This window comes from Eretmochelys imbricata, chromosome 3 (genome assembly GCF_965152235.1).
Source record: "Eretmochelys imbricata isolate rEreImb1 chromosome 3, rEreImb1.hap1, whole genome shotgun sequence".
Lineage (NCBI taxonomy): Eukaryota > Metazoa > Chordata > Testudines > Cheloniidae > Eretmochelys > Eretmochelys imbricata.
In genome coordinates this window covers 4074123-4096326 of record NC_135574.1, presented here as the reverse complement: position 1 = coordinate 4096326, position 22204 = coordinate 4074123, and the positions used below count along the sequence as shown (strand labels likewise).

Genomic DNA, 22204 nt, shown 5'->3' with positions numbered 1-22204 from the left:
GGACCCAGGAGTCCGGGAAAGGCGCCCCTCCCTGCCGCAGCTAAGCAGTGGAGCGGCTGCCTGGCAGGGCGTGGAAGGCGGCGCGGCGCCCGCCCGCTGGGGGCCGGCTGGAGCGATGGGGCGCAGGAGAGGAGCGCACGGCCGGCCACGGAGCGCGGCGCGGGCAGCTCCTGAATAATTGACCGGCTGCTCCCAGCGCCCCCGCCGCGCTCCTCGGCGCCGGCCAGGGGAGGAGAGGCGGGCGCGCAGGCTGCGCTCCGGCGGCGCAGGGCTCGCCCAGGGCGCACCATGGCGCTGCTCGTGCGCCTCAAGGCGGTGACCGAGCTGCGGGGCAAGGGGGACCGGCTCGCCAAGGCGGCGTTCAGAGGTAGGGAGCCGCTGGGGAGGAAAAGTTCTCCGCGGGGCTGGGGGCTGCTGGGGGCAGGGGAGAGGCTGGGGCCGCTGGGCTCGGGGTCCCGCGTGGCCCGGGGCTGAGCTGGGCTCTGTGGCCGGGGCTAGTGTCCCCCCCACCATGAGGACGCTGCAGATTCAGCCCCCTTTGGCTGCCTTCTCGTGCCCCCCCGTCCAACAGCCCCAGGGTATTTCCACAGGGAGAGCCAGAGTCACCTGCCCCATGGGCTCCGGGCTTTGGACCATCTGCCCTGCCTGTGGATCACCCCACACAGCTTGGCGCGTGGTCGTGGTGGCCCGGTGGCCAGCGGCCCCGGCTGGGAGCGGGGCCCCCCCAGTCTCGTCGCAGCTCTTCCAGCTTCTGTGTCCCCCATCTGCGAAATGGGGACCGCCACCAGCTCTGAGACAGGTGGTGGAGAGACCCACCTTCGGGGTCTGTGCTCAGAGGAGGGTGCGGAGTCACCCAGGGGTCCTGGCATGTGAGCTCCATGTGCCCTCCATTCACGCCACAGCAAAGGGGGCGCGCGAGCCAGTAAAGTTTGGAACCTGCTGGTGTGGCCCTATGGACCACTGACATCTTCCTAGGGCAGGGGTCAGATCTAATGCTCAGGCCACAGCAGCTCCCTTGCCCTGGAGGGGCTAACACAATGCCAAAGACGGGCAAAGTGTCGGATCCTGACCCACGACTGTGCCTCGCTTGACTTCTGTCCTTATTGTCACATCAGGTCACTTTCCAGTCTGTAACCCCGAGTCTCTCGCTAGTTTCTTGAAGGGGGTTGTGCACCGATTAACGGTGTGAGGTGTTTCGATAGCACCTTCCAACCCCAGGGACCCCTCGGCATCGTACCCACCGTGGGGCACCCAGCCGCTGAAGCGTAACCCCCTTTGGGGTAGGAGAGCAGCCACCGCACAGAGAGCAGGTTTGCCAGAGAAACCCAGGACAAACTCCTGTTCTGGCAAAATAGGCCGTGGAACCGGGATGGCAAAAAGGCAGCAAACCGCGTGGAAATGGGTGGAAGTGCCGGACTTTGGAAAGGGCCAGCGCTGAGTCAGGTCGGCCAGGATTTGACCCAGTCGCTTCATGGAGTCTTAAGGTTTTAAGCCAGGTAGTCTGATCACGGCACAGCCCCTCCCCACCCCACACAAAAGTTAATGGCTCAGGGTTATGAAATTGGCTGAATGTGTTGTGGATCCTCGATCCTGCCGGGAATCTGACTTTATCCAGGGCTGCTGCTTTTATTCCCACAACAGTGCTTTCTCCTGGCCTCATTCATAGTCGCTCTTTCGCCCGCTAGGAATTCTATCCTCCGGAAGGAGATGCACAAAACCCTTCATGGGGAGCGCTGAATTCGTTTAGGGGAGCATATTACCAGCACCACTGGACTGGCACCCCGCTCTGGGCCCAGAGGACGGCTCACGTAGTAGCCGGCAGCCTTGTGGAGGCAAGGGGAAGGGGATTCTAACTGTAACGATGGATAACGGTGTAAGCGAGGAGCACTACTCCGCTCCGTTGTAACTCCAGCAGGGAACAGCGCAAAGAAATATCTAGTGCTGCCTTCTGCACAGCGGCGGTGTGGTGGCTAGATTACAGGACTGGGGGTCGGGAATCCTGGGGTCAGTGGTAAGTGCTTTTCTGTCCCAGTGCAGCTCGAGCAGTGCAGCTATAGTGTAGACGGGGCACCGGCGTTTTCAGCACCATGTCATTTAACCAGGCCCGCGACAGCAGTTCCAGGCCCCAGGGCAGAACAGTCAGTGGGGCCCCCACTCACGCACAAGCCGCGCTCGCACGGACGCACCTGCCAGGTGCCGTACCTGCACTGGCTGGTGCCCAGCGAGCTGCCGGCTGCGCTTCTGGGCGCGCTTTTCCAGCACGGCCAGGGCTTCCACGTGCCCGCCCGGTAGGGTGCCAACTGGCTAATCGCGCAAACCCAAAGACCCTTGCCCAGCTTACTGCCCTGCCCCTTCCCTGCGGCCACAGCCCTGTCCCGCCCCTTCTCTGAGGCCCCGCCCTCTGTTCACTCCACCCCCTGCCCCCCCGTTGCTTGCTCTCCCCCACCCTCACTCACTTTCACCAGGCTGGGGCAGGGGGTTGGGGTGCGTGAGGGAGTGAGGGGTGCAGGCTCTGGGAGGGAGTTTGGGTGTGGGAGGGGGTCGAGCTCTGGGAGGGAGTTTGGGTGTGGGGGGGGTTGGGCTCTGGGAGGGAGTTTGGGTGCAGGAGGGGGTGAGGGGTGCAGGCTCTGGAGGAGGGAGTTTGGGTGTGGGAGGGGGCTCGGGCTCTGGAAGGGAGTTTGGGTGTGGGAAGATGAGAGGGGTGCAGGCTCTGGTGGGGGGAGTTTGGGTGTGGGAGGAGGTGAGGGGTCGGGCTCTGGGAGTGGGTTTGGGTGCGGGAGGCAGTGCAGGCTCTAGGCTGGGTCGGGGGGTGGGGTGCAGGAGGTGGTCAGGGTTCGGCGCTTTCCTTGGGCGGCTCCCGAAAGCTCACCCTCCCCAGCTCTGCCACTGCCCCTCAGTCTCGACCCACATGCCCCCATTATCCCAGCCCTGGGCGCAGCCCCCCAGCTCTGCCTCTACCCCTGAATCCTGATCCACAGCCCCCTGCTATCCCAGGCCTGCCCTCCATGGCTCTGCCAATGGCCCTTGATTCTGACCTGCAGTCCCCCTGCTCATCCTATCCTGCTCAATCCCTTACTCCCAGCTCTGCGGACTGTCCTCTTCCAGGGAGTCTCTGTGTCTGCTGGATTCATCCCAGCAGTGCAGTTTCTCTGGTGTCACTCACTCAGCTGCGTGCCGATAGACAGGAGCTCCAGCCGGGTATCACGGAGCGAGCTTTGTGGTTGTACTTCCATTCAGACCTGGCTGTGAAGTGCCAGGACCCCAGAGGTTCCCGGGCAGGACTGGGTGTGATTTTGGCATGCAGTGTTGTCAGCAGTCAGAGGCCCATTGTTTATTGGGGGCCAGGCGCTGGTGCGAACATAACGGGGGTCACCAGCGTGTAGCAGGGCTCCTCCTTCCGCCTGGCCAAAGAATGCAAAATCCTCGTGACTGAACGTCTCCGTGCGGTGCTCTTGGGCTGCGTCTACGCTCCACGCGAGGGGCGCGATTCCCCCGCTCGCACGCACATACTCGCAGTCGCTGTCGTGGAGCTAGGTGAGTGTAAAGGCAGCGTAGCTGCGGTCGCCCGGCGATTGGCCGCGGAGCCACGGCTTAGCCATGCTGAGCGCAAACCCGCCCGACACGGTGGGTACGTGATCGACACGGCTAAGCCATGCCACCGCCGCTGCCATGGCTACACCCCTATTCACATTGGCACTCGCTCAGTGAGAGGGCATGCCAGCCTGTGCACACGGGTAGGGGAATCCCCCCCCCCCCGCGCTCGTAGTGTAGACGTAGCCTGGGAGTATCAGTGACTGCCAGAGCCAGGGGTGACCAGATCCGGACAGGACTGAATCATGAGTCAGGCCCCCTGAGCCTGGTTTAGTTCATGCCATTTTTAAAAATAATCAATAGGGGAGTTCTTCCGCTTTGCCTTCTGAGCCTCTAGGTCACGGACAGGTCACGTTTTGAAACTTCACCTCTTTTTTTTAACTGAACGCTAAGATTCTCGCTTCATCGGGGGCCTCCAGGAGCCTGGAGCTTTAAGAAAAAGGCCAGGGATTGCGAGACTTGCAATAAAATCGCGAGGCTGGCAACGCTGCACAGACCCCTGCCAGCGCACTACACGGATGCAATAACTTCCATTCGGTGCTTAGCTCCATTGTGAATCCCCAGGAGTGAATCCCCCTGAGTGGTGAGAACAGCAGCCCCTTTGCTCGTCTCTCCAGCGAAGGGCTCAAAGCTCTTTACAAGCTCTAATGGCCAGACCACCACCTCATATTAAGAAGGGTCCCATGGGACGTCGCCATGGGACGCCTTATGCACGGCCCGCTTGGCATGCACTCTCACAAGCTAAGGGGATGGAGGCTGTACAAGTGCCTAGATAGATCAACACAAAGTAACTACACAGGCCACCAGGTCCCCCTTGTACCCCTTGTGCAGAGGAATACAGCGCCCCCAGATTGCGGGAGTCCCAATCCTCCAGTAGATGTCACCAGAAACGCCACAAATGGAATTTCCTTCCTGAATTACTGCTGCACGGAACAGGGACCAAAGTTATTGCTGTTCTTCACACCAAGCTGCTTCAGAAATGACCTTTGGACCCATGGAGCGCTCCATCTGACTAATCTGTCTTCCGCCCTAGCTAGGGATTTGTTCATCACAGTGGTGTCCGGACACCTACGGTAGGTGTCAGCAGTCCTTAGTAATCTTCAGGAACACAGAAGTACTCCTATTAGATCAAACCCATGGCCACACACGTGGCCAAAATGGCTCATGTTTTGCACAGAGGCAGCCCTGGGGACTGATCTTGGGACCTTGGCCTCAAGAAGACAAAGCCAAGGTTTTTAACCTAAATAAGTGGGCTGGTTTTCTGAGAGGCTGAGTGAGCACCGGCAGCTGTCTGGTGATTGTGGAACCTCAGTGCCTCTGAAAGTTCATTTCTTTACATACCCAGCTTGGACAATCTTGGCCAAAGCCTCTGTCCCTTGCACTCATCTCTGCCAATTGTGCTAATCCTGAGTCTTGTGACCCCTTGAGTCAGTAGAGGGCTACGTGATTATGCGACAGCAGGCTGGTGGGTAGTGCTGGTCAAAAAACATCCAAGCCGGTGGGCATTTTTCCAGAGATAATTTTGATTTTTTTGTTGAAAAACTGAAAGAAAAAAAATTCTCTTTCATAATGAAACCTTGGAAATTGCAGAGGAAAGTGGACACTTTCCACAGAAACTTTCATTTGGTTCACAACCCAATTTTCCATCAAAGACAAGGTTAGATGGACAACTTTCTACCAGGTCTCGTATTTCCCGCCCCCGCAGAAAAGTTAAAAAGAAAGCGTGCTCTTTTGTTCACAGTTTTCGGCATCTTTCCATTTTTCAATCAGGTGAAAATTTTCAATTAGGTTTTAATTGAAATTTTTCATTTGTTGACATGCTTCTCTCCCCACTCGCCGCCCTCCAGGGAAAGAGCGCGGAGCAGAAAAAGAGGAAACAAACATTGGTTTAGGCACCAGTAGAGGAGGACAGCGCCACACCGAGCAGGCATGGCTTACATACGTCCCCCAGCTGAGGAAGCGGTCCCGAGCTTCAGAGACTTCCCGGTTGATCTCCCAGATGAGCTGCCACTTGTAACACTGACTGACCCCGGTTGGTGGCCGGTGGGATTGAACCTGGGACCTCTGAGGTTTAACACATGAACCTCCACTGCATAAGCTAAAAGACACCTCTCCATTAGCCCAGGCTGTAGCAGGCTCATCGATTTCTAGCTGATCTAGGTGCCATAAGAGGAGGACTGAGCACAGCCAGCAGGCATTGTGCCTTCCTCTGAAGTAGCTGGTGCTGGCCGCTGGGAAACGCAGACTGCATTGAAGTCACCCAGCGACACAGCACTTCTGGGCAGCTGCAATCGGCTGGTACCTCGCACTCTACGAGTGGCTTTCTTCTTCTTCAGGGGTTGATGATAAAGGCACGTGCATTGGCTCCTGCAATGCAGAGAGCCCTCCCTTTTCCATCCCATAGAGCCCCCCCGGTGGTCGCTTATTTTTATTCCAGAGACACTAACCAAGATCAGCTCCCCCTTCCCTTGGGTGACTCTCTCCTACCCTCCCCACCTACTGGTCTACTGGCATTTATATCTCCCTACGCTGTCAGGCTGGTGTAATGAGGCTGGTTCTGGTGGGACCCATCTGAGAGTGCCAATTCAGGACAAATTGCTTTAAGCAGGGCAGTTACAGCCCAAGGCTGGGGTTTTTCCACCTCTAAGGCAAACCAAACAAGCCAAACAGAGCAGACTTTTGTCTCACCCCACTGGCTAGCCACAAGTCACACAAGCAATTCCCTTAGACACTCCAGTTTCCCAGTATCCCCACCAGTGCCACTCGTTATGGGGACAGATGGTTATGAAAAGCAATACCCCAGTAAAAGAGAAAAGGTTCTCTCGATCCCAAAGGACCAAGCCCCAGACCCAGGTCAATAAACAAATCAGATCTTACCCACAAATCACGCTGTTGATAATCCTTTAGAATCTAAAATCTAAAGGTTTATTCATAAAAGGAAAAGATAGAGATGAGAGCTAGAGTTGGTTGAATGGAATCAATGACACACAGCAATGGCAGAGTGCTTGGTTCAGGCCTGTAGCAGGGATGGAATAAGCTGCAGGTTCAGATCAAGTCTCTGGAGAACATCCCCAGCTGGGAGGGGTCATTCAGTCCTTGGTTCAAAACTTCAGGGTAGCCAAGTCCCTCCAGAGGTCGGAAGCAGGATTGAAGACCAGATGGAGGAGCTGCAGTAGCTTTTTATAGTCTCTTGCCATGTGGCGTCTCTTTCTGTGTCCCAGGGACAAGCTGCCCCTCACATGGCCTGGAAACACCTCAGAGTTTGGTCCCTAGGCAGGTCCCTGCACACCTGGCTGAGTCCCCAGGCGTGTCTGCCTTCTCTCAGTGGGTCAGTTGTGTCGCTTATGGTCCTTAATGGGCTAGGCTGATCTATACGGTCCCAGATTATGTCAATAACGTCACAGCTGGTTCAGACAGGCAAGCCATCAAGCCAGGAACCTGGCTGGAAGTTGAAGCTAGACAACGTCAGGCTAAAATAAGCCATCCATTTGTGACCGGGAGGGTAATTAACCGTCGGAACAAGTTCCCAAGGCTTGTGGTGGATTCTCCATTGCTGGCCAATGTTTCAATCAAGATTGGATGGTTTTCCTAGAAGAGATGCTCTAGGAATTATTTGGGGGAAGGTCTGTGGCCGGTGTTATCCTGGAGGTCAGACTAGGTGATCACAAGGGTCCTGTCTGGCCTTGGGATCTATGAATCTTGTGCCTTTGGCTCCATGCATGTCAATGGGGCTATTGAGAAATGACCAGGCAGCCTGACCCCCCAAGGCAATTCAAGGGGTTCACTCTGCAGATCAGGCAGAACCCCCGACCACAGCATGGTCCAGGCCTCCCAGCGTGAGGCAGGTGGTCTTTGTTCACTCTGTTCTGGGGGAGCACTGGGCCACAGCAGTTCAAGGCTGCTGAGAAATATGGAGAGAGCCTCTGGCGGCTGAAATCTGCATTTCCCAGGTCGAGCGTAACCCCGTCTCTGTGGAGCACCGATGGCTTTCGTGGCGTCTCCCCATTCATCGGCTCGGAGGGGACCAATATTTAATTATTGCTGTTTGCAGTAGGTGATGAATAGCCCTTCCCCCCCATTCCCACTCCCCGGCAGGACTAATGTGAGCATCAAAGCAGCTCGGGAAGGAAAGGAACAGACCTAGTAGGACCTCTCTAGCAATTTTATTCTGTCCCCCTCCCATTGTCATTTCAACTGCAGGGTCATTCTTCATTCCTCACCTATTAATGAGCTGTGACCGGTGCTGGGTCCTACCCCAGAGGTGGTTGCATTAGCCCATTCTGGATGGGCTTTTCAGGATGAGAGAGAAGGGTGTTATTCAGTGTCAATAGCTTTATTGGCATGGTCTGGAACACAGCATAGGAACAAGGAAGTACCAGACTGGGTCAGACCCAGGGTCCATCTAGCTCCATGTCCTGTCTCTGACAGTGGCCAGCACCAGATGTCTCAGAGGAATAAAAAAGAATCCCACAGTCAGAAGTTATGAAAGAACCTGTCGGGGTGTGGGGGGGGGTCTTGGTTAGAGGTCAGTTTATTCCCTAAACAGGAAGGTTTATGGCCCTTCCTAACTCTTGATTATGTTTCAGTATTTCCTAGAATATCACTGGACATGCTCGTTATCCATCTTTTATTGAGTCCTGCTTAGCTGTTGGCCTCTGTGTTGTCTAGTGGCAATGACTTCCACCGGCTAATTGTGCATTGTGTGAAAAAAATATTTTCTCCCACCAGCTTTGAATTTGCCACCCTGGTATTTCAGCAGATGTCCCCTTGTTCTTCTGTTATGTGACACAAGCATGGCCCAAATCGATACACCAGCACGTCAGGGCTGAATTTTGCCCTCGGTTGTTCATTTCAGCGTCTGGCTCTGATGGGGGTGCATGAGGAGAGTTTATCATTGATATCTATCTGTCAAGGTGCTTATCTGGCCGCCATTACTATGGTACCCAAGCACCCCACAATCTTTAATGTATCAATCCTCACACCACCCCTGCCAGGGTCCCCATGTGACTGATGAGAAGCCACGGCACAAAAACTAAGTGACTTGCCCAGGGGAGTCTGTGGTAAGGCAGGGAATTGAGCGTGGATATCCCAAGTCTCTGGCTGGTGCCCTGACCCCGGCCCAGCCTTCCTCTGGAGGCAGAAGCTGTTCACCGAACGTATTTATTCCTGGCCTTTCATTTCTCCTTCACTAAGAGGAAACTTGAGAGAGCCTCTCTCTCTCGGCTGCCTCTCAGACTGGCCTGCTGCTGCTTTGCTTCTCCCTAAGACAGGTCTATTTTTAGCACCTTCTCTCCCCCAGATGCCTCTCCTCCGCCTGAGTGATGCAGGCACCCACACAGGCTGTCCTAACAGGTGCGTTAGGAGCTAGCTGTGGCTCGGACGGCCTCACTGGTGCCTCCCTGCTTCCCCCTCCTCAGCTGTTCCCTGGCCGCTTTAAATGAGTTCTCAGCCAGGGTGGAGAAAGGGAGCATTTCTCGCTGCTGGAGAGCTCAGGAATACCACATCAATAGACCCTCAAACCTAGAAACCCAGAGGGATATCCCTATTTGTATCACCCCAGCACCTAGCGGCCACAGCTGTGTTCAGTACCTCGTTGTGCTAGGCGCTGTACAGACACCGAGTGAGAGACAGTCCCTGCCCCAGAGAGCTTTTCCAGTTTAAATAGACAAGACAGCCACAGGACAGGAGGGGAAACAGGCACTGAGAGGGGAAGTGACTTGCCAAGGGGCATAAAGTGGGTCAGAGGGGATTAGAATCAGATCCCCCGCCCTACCCATTGGGCCACTCCTCTTATGAGTGTGCATTCATCCTGGCTCCAGATGCTAAATGATCCCCCATCTAGGGATGTCTAGGCACGCAACAGAGGGGTGAATTTCACTCAGAACCGATCAACGCCCAAAAGGTCTCTCCCATCTCTAATTTTTATGCTTCTCCAAGCTGCTTTTCAGTGGACAATTCTTCCTCCACATCCCTCTCATGGGGTGGCTGGCCCCAGGAGCCAGGAACTGCCATGATGCACCACCTCTGCCCACTCTGAGACAAGACCATGGTACCTCATGGGAGATGTAGTCCGACCAGAGAGCCCTGCCTCTAAGGGAGAATGGGAGTGTGAGGAATCTGAATTACAACTCCCATGAGGCACCACAGCATTTCCAAGTAGAAATATTGCGGGTTTTGCCTGATATTTTTCAGTATTTGAATTTTTGTCAAAAAAACAAAATTTTCCATGGCTGGAGGGGGACCCATTTTTTGACCAGTTCTAGCTTCCTGCCTTTGTTGCTCCAAGTCTCTGGGTAATTCCCTTCCTTTACAGCTTCATAGAATCATAGATTAGGCTTGGAAGAGACCTCAGGAGGTCATCTAGTCCAACCCCCTGCTCAAAGCAGGACCAACTCCAACTAAATCATACTTTCCTTGAAAATATGTACCGGCTGTCTGGGCTCTTGCATTCCTCCACCTTCCCCTCCTGAGTTACCCTCCAGGAGAACGGGACTGAAACCAACAAGATGAAATTGATTAAAAACAATTTCAAAGTACTTCACTTAGGAAGGAAAAATCAAATGCACAACTACAAAATGGGGAATAACAGTTGTACTGCCGAAAAGGATCCGGGTGGGATAGTGGATCACAAATTGAATATGAGCCAACAACGTGGTGCAGTTCGAAAAAGGCTAATATCCTTCTGGATCTATTGATAGGAGTGTCGTATTTAAGACATGGGAGGTAATTGTCCTGCTCTTCTCTCAGCTGGAGTCTTGTGTCCAATTCTGGGCACCACACTTGAGTAAAGATGTGGACAAATTGAAGAGAGATCAACAAAAACTGATCAAAGATTTAGAAAACCAGACCTGTGAGGAAAGGTTAAAGAAAACTGGGCATGGTAAACTGAGGGGTGACCTGATAACAGTCTTCAAATCTGTTCAGGGCTGCTCTAAAGAGGTTTGTGATCAGTTGTTCTCCATGCCCACGGAAGGTAGGAGAAGAAGTAATGGGCTTAGTCTTCAGCAAGAGAGATTTAGGTTAGATATTAGGAAAAACTCTCTAGCTCTGAGAGGAGTTAAACTGGAACAGGCTTCCAAGGGAGGTTGTGGAATTCCCATCTTGGGAGGTTTTTGAGAACAGGCTGGACAAACAACTGTCAGGGATGGTCCAGGTTTACTTGGTCCTGCCTCCGCTCACGGGGCTGGACTCGATGACTTCTTGAGGTCCCTTCCAGCCCTGCGTTGCTATGACTCTGTATCCCTCTGTGCTGTTAAGAAGTTTGTGCCACTGTTGTCAAATTTATTGATGGAGATAATAACCAGGAATGCGTCACTTTCTTGCTGCCTTGGCTAATTCCTCAAAAACTCAGTAAACTGCTCGCAGCCTTGCAATGTATCTGTCTTTCAAACTGCAGGCCCTGTGGGGTGGGGACCTGGCCTGTTGTCCTGTTGTGTAAAACACTTACAATGCTAGAGAAATGATAACTGGTAGGAAACACTCAGATGGAAAACACCAGCGCTGAAAATTCAGCAAGAGGCACTCTTCTCTCTGAGTTGGTACTGAGCCAATGCCTCAGGGCGGCGCTAGGGGGCGCTGTTCTCACTGGAGCTACCGCCTTCGACGAGCGGTGAACACAATCGTCCCATGTTTTCCTTATGCTCCTCCCATCTGATTGTATCCGCCTGTTGTCAGTCTCAGACTTTCACTGTACGCTCTTTGGGGCAGGGACCATTTTTGTTGCTGTAACTTTGCACCACACCTTGCGCAACGGGGCTCTGATCCATTGCTCAGGCTCCTAGACTTTGTTGCAAGACTACTAACAACGAGCCATCAAGATCCCGCCACCCGTGGCCATTAGAGATCCCAGGGCACATTCCTGGGACCAGGCCTGTGCTATTCACAGCGTCTCGAAATAATTCCATTCATGCCCTTTGTAGTTTCAGTACCCATCACATTCTGTCCCGAACGATGTGCGTACCATTGCTGTGAGCCGTTTGCAGGCTACCCGGTTCTGCTCCAGAAGTGGCTGCATTTCAGTGGTGGCGAAGCGATGATCCCTGAACGCAGCTCACAGCCGGTTGTAATTTTGCTTTAGGTTCAGCACGAAAAGTGCTATGCAAATGCCAGTCATTATTATTACTTCTCTCTCATTGTTACAGCCAGCTGAGTGTCGCAGGTGTGGGTTGTTTTGTTTAGCTTCTCTTGCTGGCAGCTGGCATTTGCCCACTCCCATCTCCCCAGCAATGCTGCCCGTGGGTGTGCAGCAGAGCTTTGTGTGGTTGTGTGCTCCTTCAGCTGTAGGATTCTATGACTGCAAGAAAGAAGTTAAGTCAGAAGTCAGGCCAGCAGGTGGCAGGTTTCAATGTGCATTTGAGCAGGAGGATTGCGCTGAATTGCTGCTTGACTTTAGTTCAAGTAAGGGATAAAAAGTCACAAATCTGTAGAATCCTCCACAAAGGAGCCAGGACAGAGGGAATTGTTTAGGCATAAAGGGATAAAATAAGCAAAAGGCAAGTATAGAGTGAATATTCTTCCATCCAGGGATCTCTGCACGCTCCCAAGCATTCATTTGTCCTCACAAACTCCCTGCCAGGCAGATCTGTACTCTCTGTACAGATCACAGTGTCTGTTTTACGCATGGGGAAACTGAGTCACGGAGACAATGTGCCATGCCTCCGGTCACCCAGCAAATCAGGGGCAGACACTAGTGACAGTAGTCAGTTTGTCCCGAGTTCTATCCATGAGCTGGGATCTCACCCTGCCACATCTGGGAGCATCCCTTCGCTGTGATGTCTGTCAGGCGGTCCAGCAGTCTCTCTACTATAGGTGTGGTGGCAGTCCCATTATTTAACACTTTCAAATCTAGCCTGAGGACACATTAAAGGGGCCAGCCCTGACCTGGGGACCGGCAGGGTCTCTTCCCTTAATGGGTCTGGGTTTCTGTAGAGGTTTTTAGATACTGGGGCAGGTTGTTCTCAGTCTCATCCTTGGTGTCGCTGGGACATTCCAGAGAGCCCGCATACGTGCAACACATCTGGGGACTTGTTCCAATAGTCTCCCTGTCCTGCGGATGCAGGTACTGAGGGAAAGCCGAGAGCCCCAGCCCTTGCAGCCAGGAACGTGGGTGCGGGCACTTGTGCCCCATGTATGACACAGTGGAGAACAGTGGGGTGGCTAAGGATGGGTCTGAGAGTGCAAGCGACCATGCAAATGCCCGGGTTCAGCCTCCGAACAGACCCGGCCTGAACTGGAAGTTCTCAGAAGCCTGAGCAGTCTTGGGCTGAGCTGGGTGGTGGTTCTTGGCGGCGTTACCGCTGTGTGGCTCCCAGGATGTGAGTGAGACAAGGTGCGTGAGGTGATATCTTATATTGGACCAACTTCTGCTGGTGGAAGGGACATGCTGTCGAGCCGCACAGAGCTCTTCTTCAGGTCTGGGGAAAGTAACCTGAGTGTCACAGCTAAGTACAAGGTGGGACGGACTGTTAAGCATAAGGAGTTAACACATGTTGCAAGAAACCATACCAAATGAAGTGGGCAATTAACACTTGTGCAGTCATGGCACAAGGGAAGGTTAGTAGGATTGTTGTAATAAGTCATAAAACCAGAATCTCTACCTAGGCTTGGTCTACACTACAGCCTTGCTTCCTATTACACTGACCTAACAACTCCACCTCCACCGGGGGCATAGAGCTTACGTTGCCATAGTCAGGGTGATGCAGTAGTTTGTGGAGACACTGTGATCCTTACATCAGTGGTCCGCTGTCATTCTTCTCAATTTCAGGGCTTGGCTGGAGCCATGAAATTGACAAGAAATCCAGCTCCCAGAACCCGAGCTGGGCTGCTTCTGGATCTCCACTCTAACCGGGCTGCCACCAAGGCTCCTGACTTGGGCTGCCAGCTGGACTCCGGGACGCCAGGCATATGGCAGCCGACTGGACTCCGGGTGCGGATCTCCCCACCGGAAGCGAGAAGCTCCGGACGGCTTCCCCGCCACCCCTGGCTGGGAGCCGGGAGGCATGGAGTCCCAGGGGACAGCTGGGCTCCTGGCGAGGAGCTGCATGGAGTTGAGAGCCCTGGCTGTCAGCCCCCCACACTGCCCCTCTTCTGTCGTGTTTCTGATGAGGACATGCGCCACCGACAAAAGGAGGGCAGTGTGGACATCAGCCACCTCAGCAATGACTGCAGTGGCTGTAAGTTGACCTAGCCTAGGTCGGTTTAAGATTGCAGCGCACACGTCCTTAGTCCGGGATTTTTGGTGTCTAGCAGAGTTACAGATTTGAGCTCCCAGGTTTGTCTTTTGAAGGCATTGTGCAGGTTTCCTTTGAGGATGAGGACTGAGAGGCTGGGTATAAGATGGGCATTTTGTGAAACGTGTTCACCCCCAGGTGATAAGGTGGTCTTGTCTTTTATCATTTTTCTGGGTGAGTTTATTCGAGAGCCTAGCGATTGTCTGGTTTCACCCACATAGTTGTTGGGGCATTTAGTGCAGTGGATGAGGTACCCCACATGTTGGACTGTAACGGTTCCCACTTAGGGAGCATGGCCTAGTGGTCACGGCTGCAACTCCCGACTGCCAAGGGGATTGTGGGGAGGGGAGCCTGGGCCCTCCCACTGCACCGGGATCCAACCCAGGGCCCTTTGGGCTACCGGTAGTCTGGCAACCAAGGCTGTCCTCCCTGGGCCTCCTCCTCTCGTCCATCCCCCTTGGGGTCAGCTTAGTCCAAGGCCTTCGCCTGGTGTGGAAGCCCAAACCACAAGAGGGGGTAACAAAGTCCAAGGTCCAGAGGATACTTCCCTCTCTGGTTGTCTCCGGGGTGGGTCCCCCCTTCCCTCAGGAAGGGCCCCTTTGGGCATCTGTGTCAGAGTCTTGGGTTTCCCTCTGCTCTGCTGGGGCTGCGGGCTGCAGGTCTCCTCACCTCCAGCTCTGCCCCTGTCAGGGTTCCCTCCCCACGCTGAACTCTGGGGTACAGATGTGGGGACCCGCAGGAAAGACCCCCTAAGCTTATTTCTACCAGCTTAGGTTAGAAACTTCCCCAAGGCACAAATTCCTTTCCTTGTCCTTGGTTGGGTACTGCTGCCACCACCAAGTGAGTTAGACAAAGATTCAGGGAAAGGACTACTTGGAATCATGGAATCATAGAATATCAGGGTTGGAAGGGACCTCAGGAGGTCATCTAGTCCAACCCCCTGCTCAAAGCAGGACCAAGCCCCAACTAAATCATCCCAGCCAGGGCTTTATCAAGCCGGGCCTTAAAAACTTCTAAGGAAGGAGATTCCACCACCTCCCTAGGTAACCCATTCCAGTGTTTCACCACCCTCCTAGTGAAAAAGTTTTTCCTAATATCCAACCTAAACCTCCCCCACTGCAACTTGAGACCATAACTCCTTGTTCTGTCATCTGCCACCACTGAGAACAGTCTAGATCCATCCTCTTTGGAACTCCCTTTCAGGTAGTTGAAAGCAGCTATCAAATCCCCCCTCATTCTTCTCTTCTGCAGACTAAATAATCCCAGTTCGCTCAGCCTCTCCTCATAAGTCATGTGTTCCAGTCCCCTAATCATTTTTGTTGCCCTCAACTGGACGCTTTCCAATTTTTCAACATCCTTCTTGTAGTGTGGGGCCCAAAACTGGACACAGTACACCAGATGAGGCCTCACCAATGCTGAATAGACGGGAACAATCACATCCCTCGATCTGCTGGCAATGCCGCTACATATACATCCCAAAATGCCATTGGCCTTCTTGGCAACGAGGGCACACTGTTGACTCATATCCAGCTTCTCGTCCACTGTAACCCCTAGGTCCTTTTCTGCAGAACTGCTGCCGAGCCATTCGGTCCCTAGTCTGCAGTGGTGCATGGGATTCTTCTGTCCTAAGTGCAGGACTCTGCACTTGTCCTTGTTGAACCTCGTCAGATTTCTTTTGGAGTTCCTCTTCCTGAAAATATCCCCCCAAGCTCCTTCACCCCCTTTCCTGGGTAGTCTTGAGAGTAATATACCAACCAAATAGGTAAACCAGATTCTTAAAAAACAGAACTTTATTACAGAGAAAAAAAGTAAAAGAAGCACCTCTGTAAAATCAGGATGGAAGGTAACTTTACAGGGTAATCAGATTCAAAACACAGAGGATTCCCCTCTAGGCAAAACTTTAAAGTTACAAAAAACAGGGAGAAACCTCCCTCATAGCACAGGGAAAATTCACAAGCTAAAAACAAAAGATAATCTAACATGCCTTGCCTTATTACTTACTTTTTTTGCAATATGGAGATTCATTTTAGGATGGTTTATAGGAGAAGGAGTTTTCTGACCTGATGCTTCTCTGCTTCCCCAGAGAACACACAAACAAAGAGCACAACCAAAGCCTCCCCCCTCCCCGATTTGAAAGTATCTTCTTTCCCCATTGGTTCTTTTGGTCAGGTGCCAACCAGGTTATTTGTGCTTCTTAACCCCTTAACAGGTAAGGAGGAATTCTAGGCTACCCTTAGCTGTATGGTTATGACAGCCCCCAAATGAGCTCGTTCCCTGCCTTTTAATTGCCCCAGCAAATGGAGCATTTGCTGCAGGTGGAGCGGGGCAGGGCTGGATAAGCCCAAAAGAATCCCTTAACCCCTTGTTGCCTAGTATGAGGTTTGTACACCCCATCACAAGGACCTATGGATCTTGAAAGGTGTGTTGTGCTGGGTGTTGATCATTGTAGCGATGGAGATGTGTCTGCTGGTTTTGCATCTGTTGTTCTGGCAGGGTCTGGTGCTGCTTTGAGTTGGTGTGCCCTGGTCTATGGGGAGCTTGTTTCTGATGATGAGCGTGGAGAGGTTGGGGGTTGTCTGAAGGCCAGAAGAGCCCCCCAGCCACCCACCCACCCACTCACATCAGGAATAGGCTCCTGTGTGCCGGGTGCTGTACAAGCACAGTGGTAGATGTGGTGACTGCCCAGAAGAGCATGAATACGGAAAGCCTAGGGGTCGAACCCCCACTGGCGATCAGTGGTGTCTGTACACACAGCCGCTTTACACTCCTGGAGGACAGGCGGCTGTTTAGTTAGAAAAGATGCTATTTATTAAGTTTCCCTGGAGTTTAAAATGATTTCACAGGAGAAACGATTCATGAAACAAAGACTTAAACGAAAGTCTCAAGTTTTGTGCAAGCCGAAAGCACTGCAGAGTTTCCCTTAGAAAGAGAACCCAGAAATCCAGAGTCTCAGTCCCCTGCCATAATTACCTCATTTTGTAAACTCATATCAGCGTTCAGTCAGAAAGGGGAAGGTAATGAGGGCAGAGTATCACATGCTGGAACCTGGATCCTTGTCATAACAGCTCACTATTTGGTACAATAAATATTAATAAATATGTGGGGCTGGCACATTTTAACTCTCCGTGCCCCAAAGTTACCCCCACAAAGCTCTGAGCATGTTATTGCAGATGCTCAGATGTCCTGGGAATTTTGGACCCTGGAGAAATACATACATGGTTCTGCCCTGCTGGAAACATGTCAGTATTTAATAACCCAGAAGCATTATTGCCTTTGAGACAGAGAGGGTTCGTCTGGATTCAGTGCCTTAAAATTAGCATTTTAATCACTTCTCTTTCTGCAGCATTGCACAGTGGATATTAAATAACAATATTGGTTCGGCAAAGTCAGAAAGATTATTGAAACCAGAGCAGCCGAAAGCACAATGCGAACCCTTTGATCCAATGGTGGATTGATTTATGTATTTCACGCCGGCAGTAAAGGAAAAAACCATTTCAAAAGATTCCCCTTGCCCATCCCGAGGGGTTATCCGGCACATTGGTCTGCATCCTCCCAGCCGGCGATTTGCTTTCAGACCTGTCGTAATCTCCGCTGACAGAGAGAAGCTAAACCTCTCAAATTCTCTGTGTTTATTTTGAATGAGTGAATGAAATTCACGAGACCTGATCAAACAACTGGAAGACAAGCAGCAGGAGCAGCTTCCGGGAGGTGGTGGGAGGGAAGCGCCGTCTCGGTTGTTTAAAGGCATGCTTTCTGCGGACATTAGGACGTGGAATTTTACATCATCATTCCCTGGACCTGTTTGGATCATTGGTTTACTGAGCAGTAAAGCAGGAAGAGTGAGATGGGGGGCCATAGGCGAGAGCTGTGTTTCAGCGTTTAATTGTAAGAGCTGCACAAACCATTATTCCCTGGGATGGCCTAAACTCACCCAGTATCACGGTTTGTTATAAACTCAGAGTGGGTTGGTCAAATGATTCCCTAAGGTTCATGAGCACCGCAAGAAGAGATTGACCCCAAGCCAAGCCCCTGGGGCTGAATGCCCCTGAGCCAGGAGGTAGGAAATCCAAACCCAAACTCTCCCGAAGTTTTAGATGTCCAGATGAGACCCCCAGTGCAGTAAATAGGAGCGATAAAAATTCAGCTGCAAACTCTCTGGTTTGAATCTTGATCCAGAGTCTGGGTCTATCACAGGGGTGTTGAAACACTTTGTACAGTGGGGGGGCTGAGAGCCATTGAACCAAACTGTAAACCCTGGTTATGATGGACACCACTTCCAGCCAAGGGGCGCGGTAGCACGCAGCACCTCTTGTTCCAGCACCCCCGGTCTGTCATCCCTCATGGTAAAGAAGAGGTGGGACTTATACAGATGGTACATATACAGCCCGCCTGCTCGCTCAGTGTACACGTACCCCCCGGACAGAGGGCGTACGCACACACCGCCTGCTCGCTCAGCGTACACGTACCCCCGGTACAGAGGGCGTGCGCGCACACCGACTGCTCGCTCAGCGTACTCTTACCCCCCGGACAGAGGGCGTACGCACACACCGCCTGCTCGCTCAGCGTACACGTACCCCCCGGACAGAGGGCGTACGCACACACCGCCTGCTCGCTCAGCGTACACGTACCCCCCGGTACAGAGGGCGTACGCGCACACCGCCTGCTCGCTCAGCGTACACGTACCCCCCGGTACAGAGGGCGTACGCACACACCGCCTGCTCGCTCAGCGTACACGTACCCCCGGTACAGAGGGCGTGCGCGCACACCGCCTCCTCGCTCAGCGTACACGTACCCCCCGGACAGAGGGCGTACGCGCACACCGCCTGCTCGCTCAGCGTACACGTACCCCCCGGACAGAGGGCGTACGCGCACACCGCCTGCTCGCTCAGCGTACACGTATCCCCCGGACAGAGGGCGTACGCACACACCGCCTGCTCGCTCAGCGTACACGTACCCCCCGGACAGAGGGCGTACACGCACACACCGCCTGCTCGCTCAGCGTACACGTACCCCCCGGACAGAGGGCGTACGCGCACACCGCCTGCTCGCTCAGGGTACGCGTACCCCCCGGACAGAGGGCGTACGCGCACACCGCCTGCTCGCTCAGCGTACGCGTACCCCCGGTACAGAGGGCGTACGCGCACACCGCCTGCTCGCTCAGCGTACACGTACCCCCGGTACAGAGGGCGTACGCACACACCGCCTGCTCGCTCAGCGTACACGTACCCCCGGTACAGAGGGCGTTCGCGCGCACACCGCCTCCTCGCTCAGTGTACACGTACCCCCGGTACAGAGGGCGTACGCGCACACCGCCTGCTCGCTCAGCGTACACGTACCCCCTGGTACAGAGGGCGTACGCACACACCGCCTGCTCGCTCAGCGTACACGTACCCCCCGGTACAGAGGGCGTTCGCGCACACCGCCTGCTCGCTCAGCGTACACGTACCCCCCGGTACAGAGGGCGTACGCACACACCGCCTGCTCGCTCAGCGTACACGTACCCCCGGACAGAGGGCGTACGCACACACCGCCTGCTCGCTCAGCGTACACGTACCCCCCGGTACAGAGGGCGTACGCACACACCGCCTGCTCGCTCAGCGTACACGTACCCCCCGGTACAGAGGGCGTACGCACACACCGCCTGCTCGCTCAGCGTACACGTACCCCCGGTACAGAGGGCGTTCGCGCACACCGCCTGCTCGCTCAGCGTACACGTACCCCCCGGTACAGAGGGCGTACGCACACACCGCCTGCTCGCTCAGCGTACACGTACCCCCGGACAGAGGGCGTACGCACACACCGCCTGCTCGCTCAGCGTACACGTACCCCCCGGACAGAGGGCGTACGCACACACCGCCTGCTCGCTCAGCGTACACGTATCCCCCGGACAGAGGGCGTACGCACACACCGCCTGCTCGCTCAGCGTACACGTATCCCCCGGACAGAGGGCGTACGCGCACACACCGCCTGCTCGCTCAGCGTACACGTACCCCCCGGACAGAGGGCGTACGCGCACACCGCCTGCTCGCTCAGCGTACACGTACCCCCCGGACAGAGGGCGTACGCGCACACCGCCTGCTCGCTCAGCGTACACGTACCCCCGGTACAGAGGGCGTACGCGCACACCGCCTGCTCGCTCAGCGTACACGTACCCCCCGGTACAGAGGGCGTGCGCGCACACCGCCTCCTCGCTCAGCGTACACGTACCCCCCGGACAGAGGGCGTACGCACACACCGCCTGCTCGCTCAGCGTACACGTACCCCCCGGACAGAGGGCGTACGCGCACACCGCCTGCTCGCTCAACGTACACGTACCCCCCGGACAGAGGGCGTACGCACACACCGCCTGCTCGCTCAGCGTACACGTACCCCCCGGACAGAGGGCGTACGCGCACACCGCCTGCTCGCTCAGCGTACACGTACCCTCCGGACAGAGGGCGTACGCACACACCGCCTGCTCGCTCAGCGTACACGTACCCCCCGGACAGAGGGCGTGCGCGCACACCGCCTGCTCGCTCAGCGTACTCTTACCCCCCGGACAGAGGGCGTACGCGCACACCGCCTGCTCGCTCAGTGTACACGTACCCCCGGACAGAGGGCGTACGCGCACACCGCCTGCTCGCTCAGTGTACACGTACCCCCGGTACAGAGGGCGTACGCGCACACCGCCTGCTCGCTCAGCGTACTCTTACCCCCCGGACAGAGGGCGTACGCGCACACCGCCTGCTCGCTCAGCGTACTCTTACCCCCCGGACAGAGGGCGTACGCGCACACCGCCTGCTCGCTCAGTGTACACGTACCCCCGGACAGAGGGCGTACGCGCACACCGCCTGCTCGCTCAGTGTACACGTACCCCCGGTACAGAGGGCGTACGCGCACACCGCCTGCTCGCTCAGCGTACACGTACCCCCCGGACAGAGGGCGTGCGCGCACACCGCCTGCTCGCTCAGCGTACACGTACCCCCGGTACAGAGGGCGTACGCACACACCGCCTGCTCGCTCAGCGTACACGTATCCCCCGGACAGAGGGCGTACGCGCACACACCGCCTGCTCGCTCAGCGTACACGTACCCCCGGACAGAGGGCGTACGCACACACCGCCTGCTCGCTCAGCGTACACGTACCCCCCGGACAGAGGGCGTACGCGCACACCGCCTGCTCGCTCAGTGTACACGTACCCCCGGACAGAGGGCGTACGCACACACCGCCTGCTCGCTCAGTGTACACGTACCCCCGGACAGAGGGCGTACGCGCACACCGCCTGCTCGCTCAGCGTACACGTACCCCCGGTACAGAGGGCGTACGCACACACCGCCTGCTCGCTCAGCGTACACGTACCCCCCGGACAGAGGGCGTACGCGCACACCGCCTGCTCGCTCAGCGTACGCTTACCCCCCGGTACAGAGGGCGTACGCGCACACCGCCTGCTCGCTCAGCGTACACGTACCCCCCGGTACAGAGGGCGTACGCGCACACCGCCTGCTCGCTCAGCGTACACGTACCCCCCGGACAGAGGGCGTACGCGCACACACCGCCTGCTCGCTCAGCGTACACGTACCCCCCGGTACAGAGGACGTACGCGCACACCGCCTGCTCGCTCAGCGTACGCATACCCCCGGACAGAGGGCATACGCGCACACCGCCTGCTCGCTCAGTGTACACGTACCCCCGGTACAGAGGGCGTACGCGCACACCGCCTGCTCGCTCAACGTACACGTACCCCCCGGACAGAGGGCGTACGCGCACACCGCCTGCTCGCTCAACGTACACGTACCCCCCGGACAGAGGGCGTGCGCGCACACCGCCTGCTCGCTCAGCGTACTCTTACCCCCCGGACAGAGGGCGTACGCGCACACCGCCTGCTCGCTCAGTGTACACGTACCCCCGGACAGAGGGCGTACGCGCACACCGCCTGCTCGCTCAGTGTACACGTACCCCCGGTACAGAGGGCGTACGCGCACACCGCCTGCTCGCTCAGCGTACACGTACCCCCCGGACAGAGGGCGTGCGCGCACACCGCCTGCTCGCTCAGCGTACACGTACCCCCGGTACAGAGGGCGTACGCACACACCGCCTGCTCGCTCAGCGTACACGTACCCCCCGGTACAGAGGGCGTACGCACACACCGCCTGCTCGCTCAGTGTACACGTACCCCCGGACAGAGGGCGTACGCACACACCGCCTGCTCGCTCAGCGTACACGTACCCCCCGGACAGAGGGCGTACGCGCACACCGCCTGCTCGCTCAGCGTACACGTACCCCCCGGACAGAGGGCGTACGCACACACCGCCTGCTCGCTCAACGTACACGTACCCCCGGTACAGAGGGCGTACGCACACACCGCCTGCTCGCTCAGCGTACACGTACCCCCCGGTACAGAGGGC

The 22204-nt window shown here is 55.5% G+C and overlaps 1 protein-coding gene across 1 annotated transcript in view; it reads left to right on the top strand.

The window, feature by feature from the left end:
* Nucleotides 1-288: 288 nt before the first annotated feature.
* OTOF (otoferlin) overlaps nucleotides 289-22204 on the top strand; it is a 202552-nt gene continuing 180636 nt past the window's right edge. The window contains exon 1 of the mRNA XM_077811483.1: nucleotides 289-367. Coding sequence (XP_077667609.1) covers nucleotides 289-367 — 79 coding nt within the window. The remainder of the gene's footprint in view (nucleotides 368-22204) is intronic.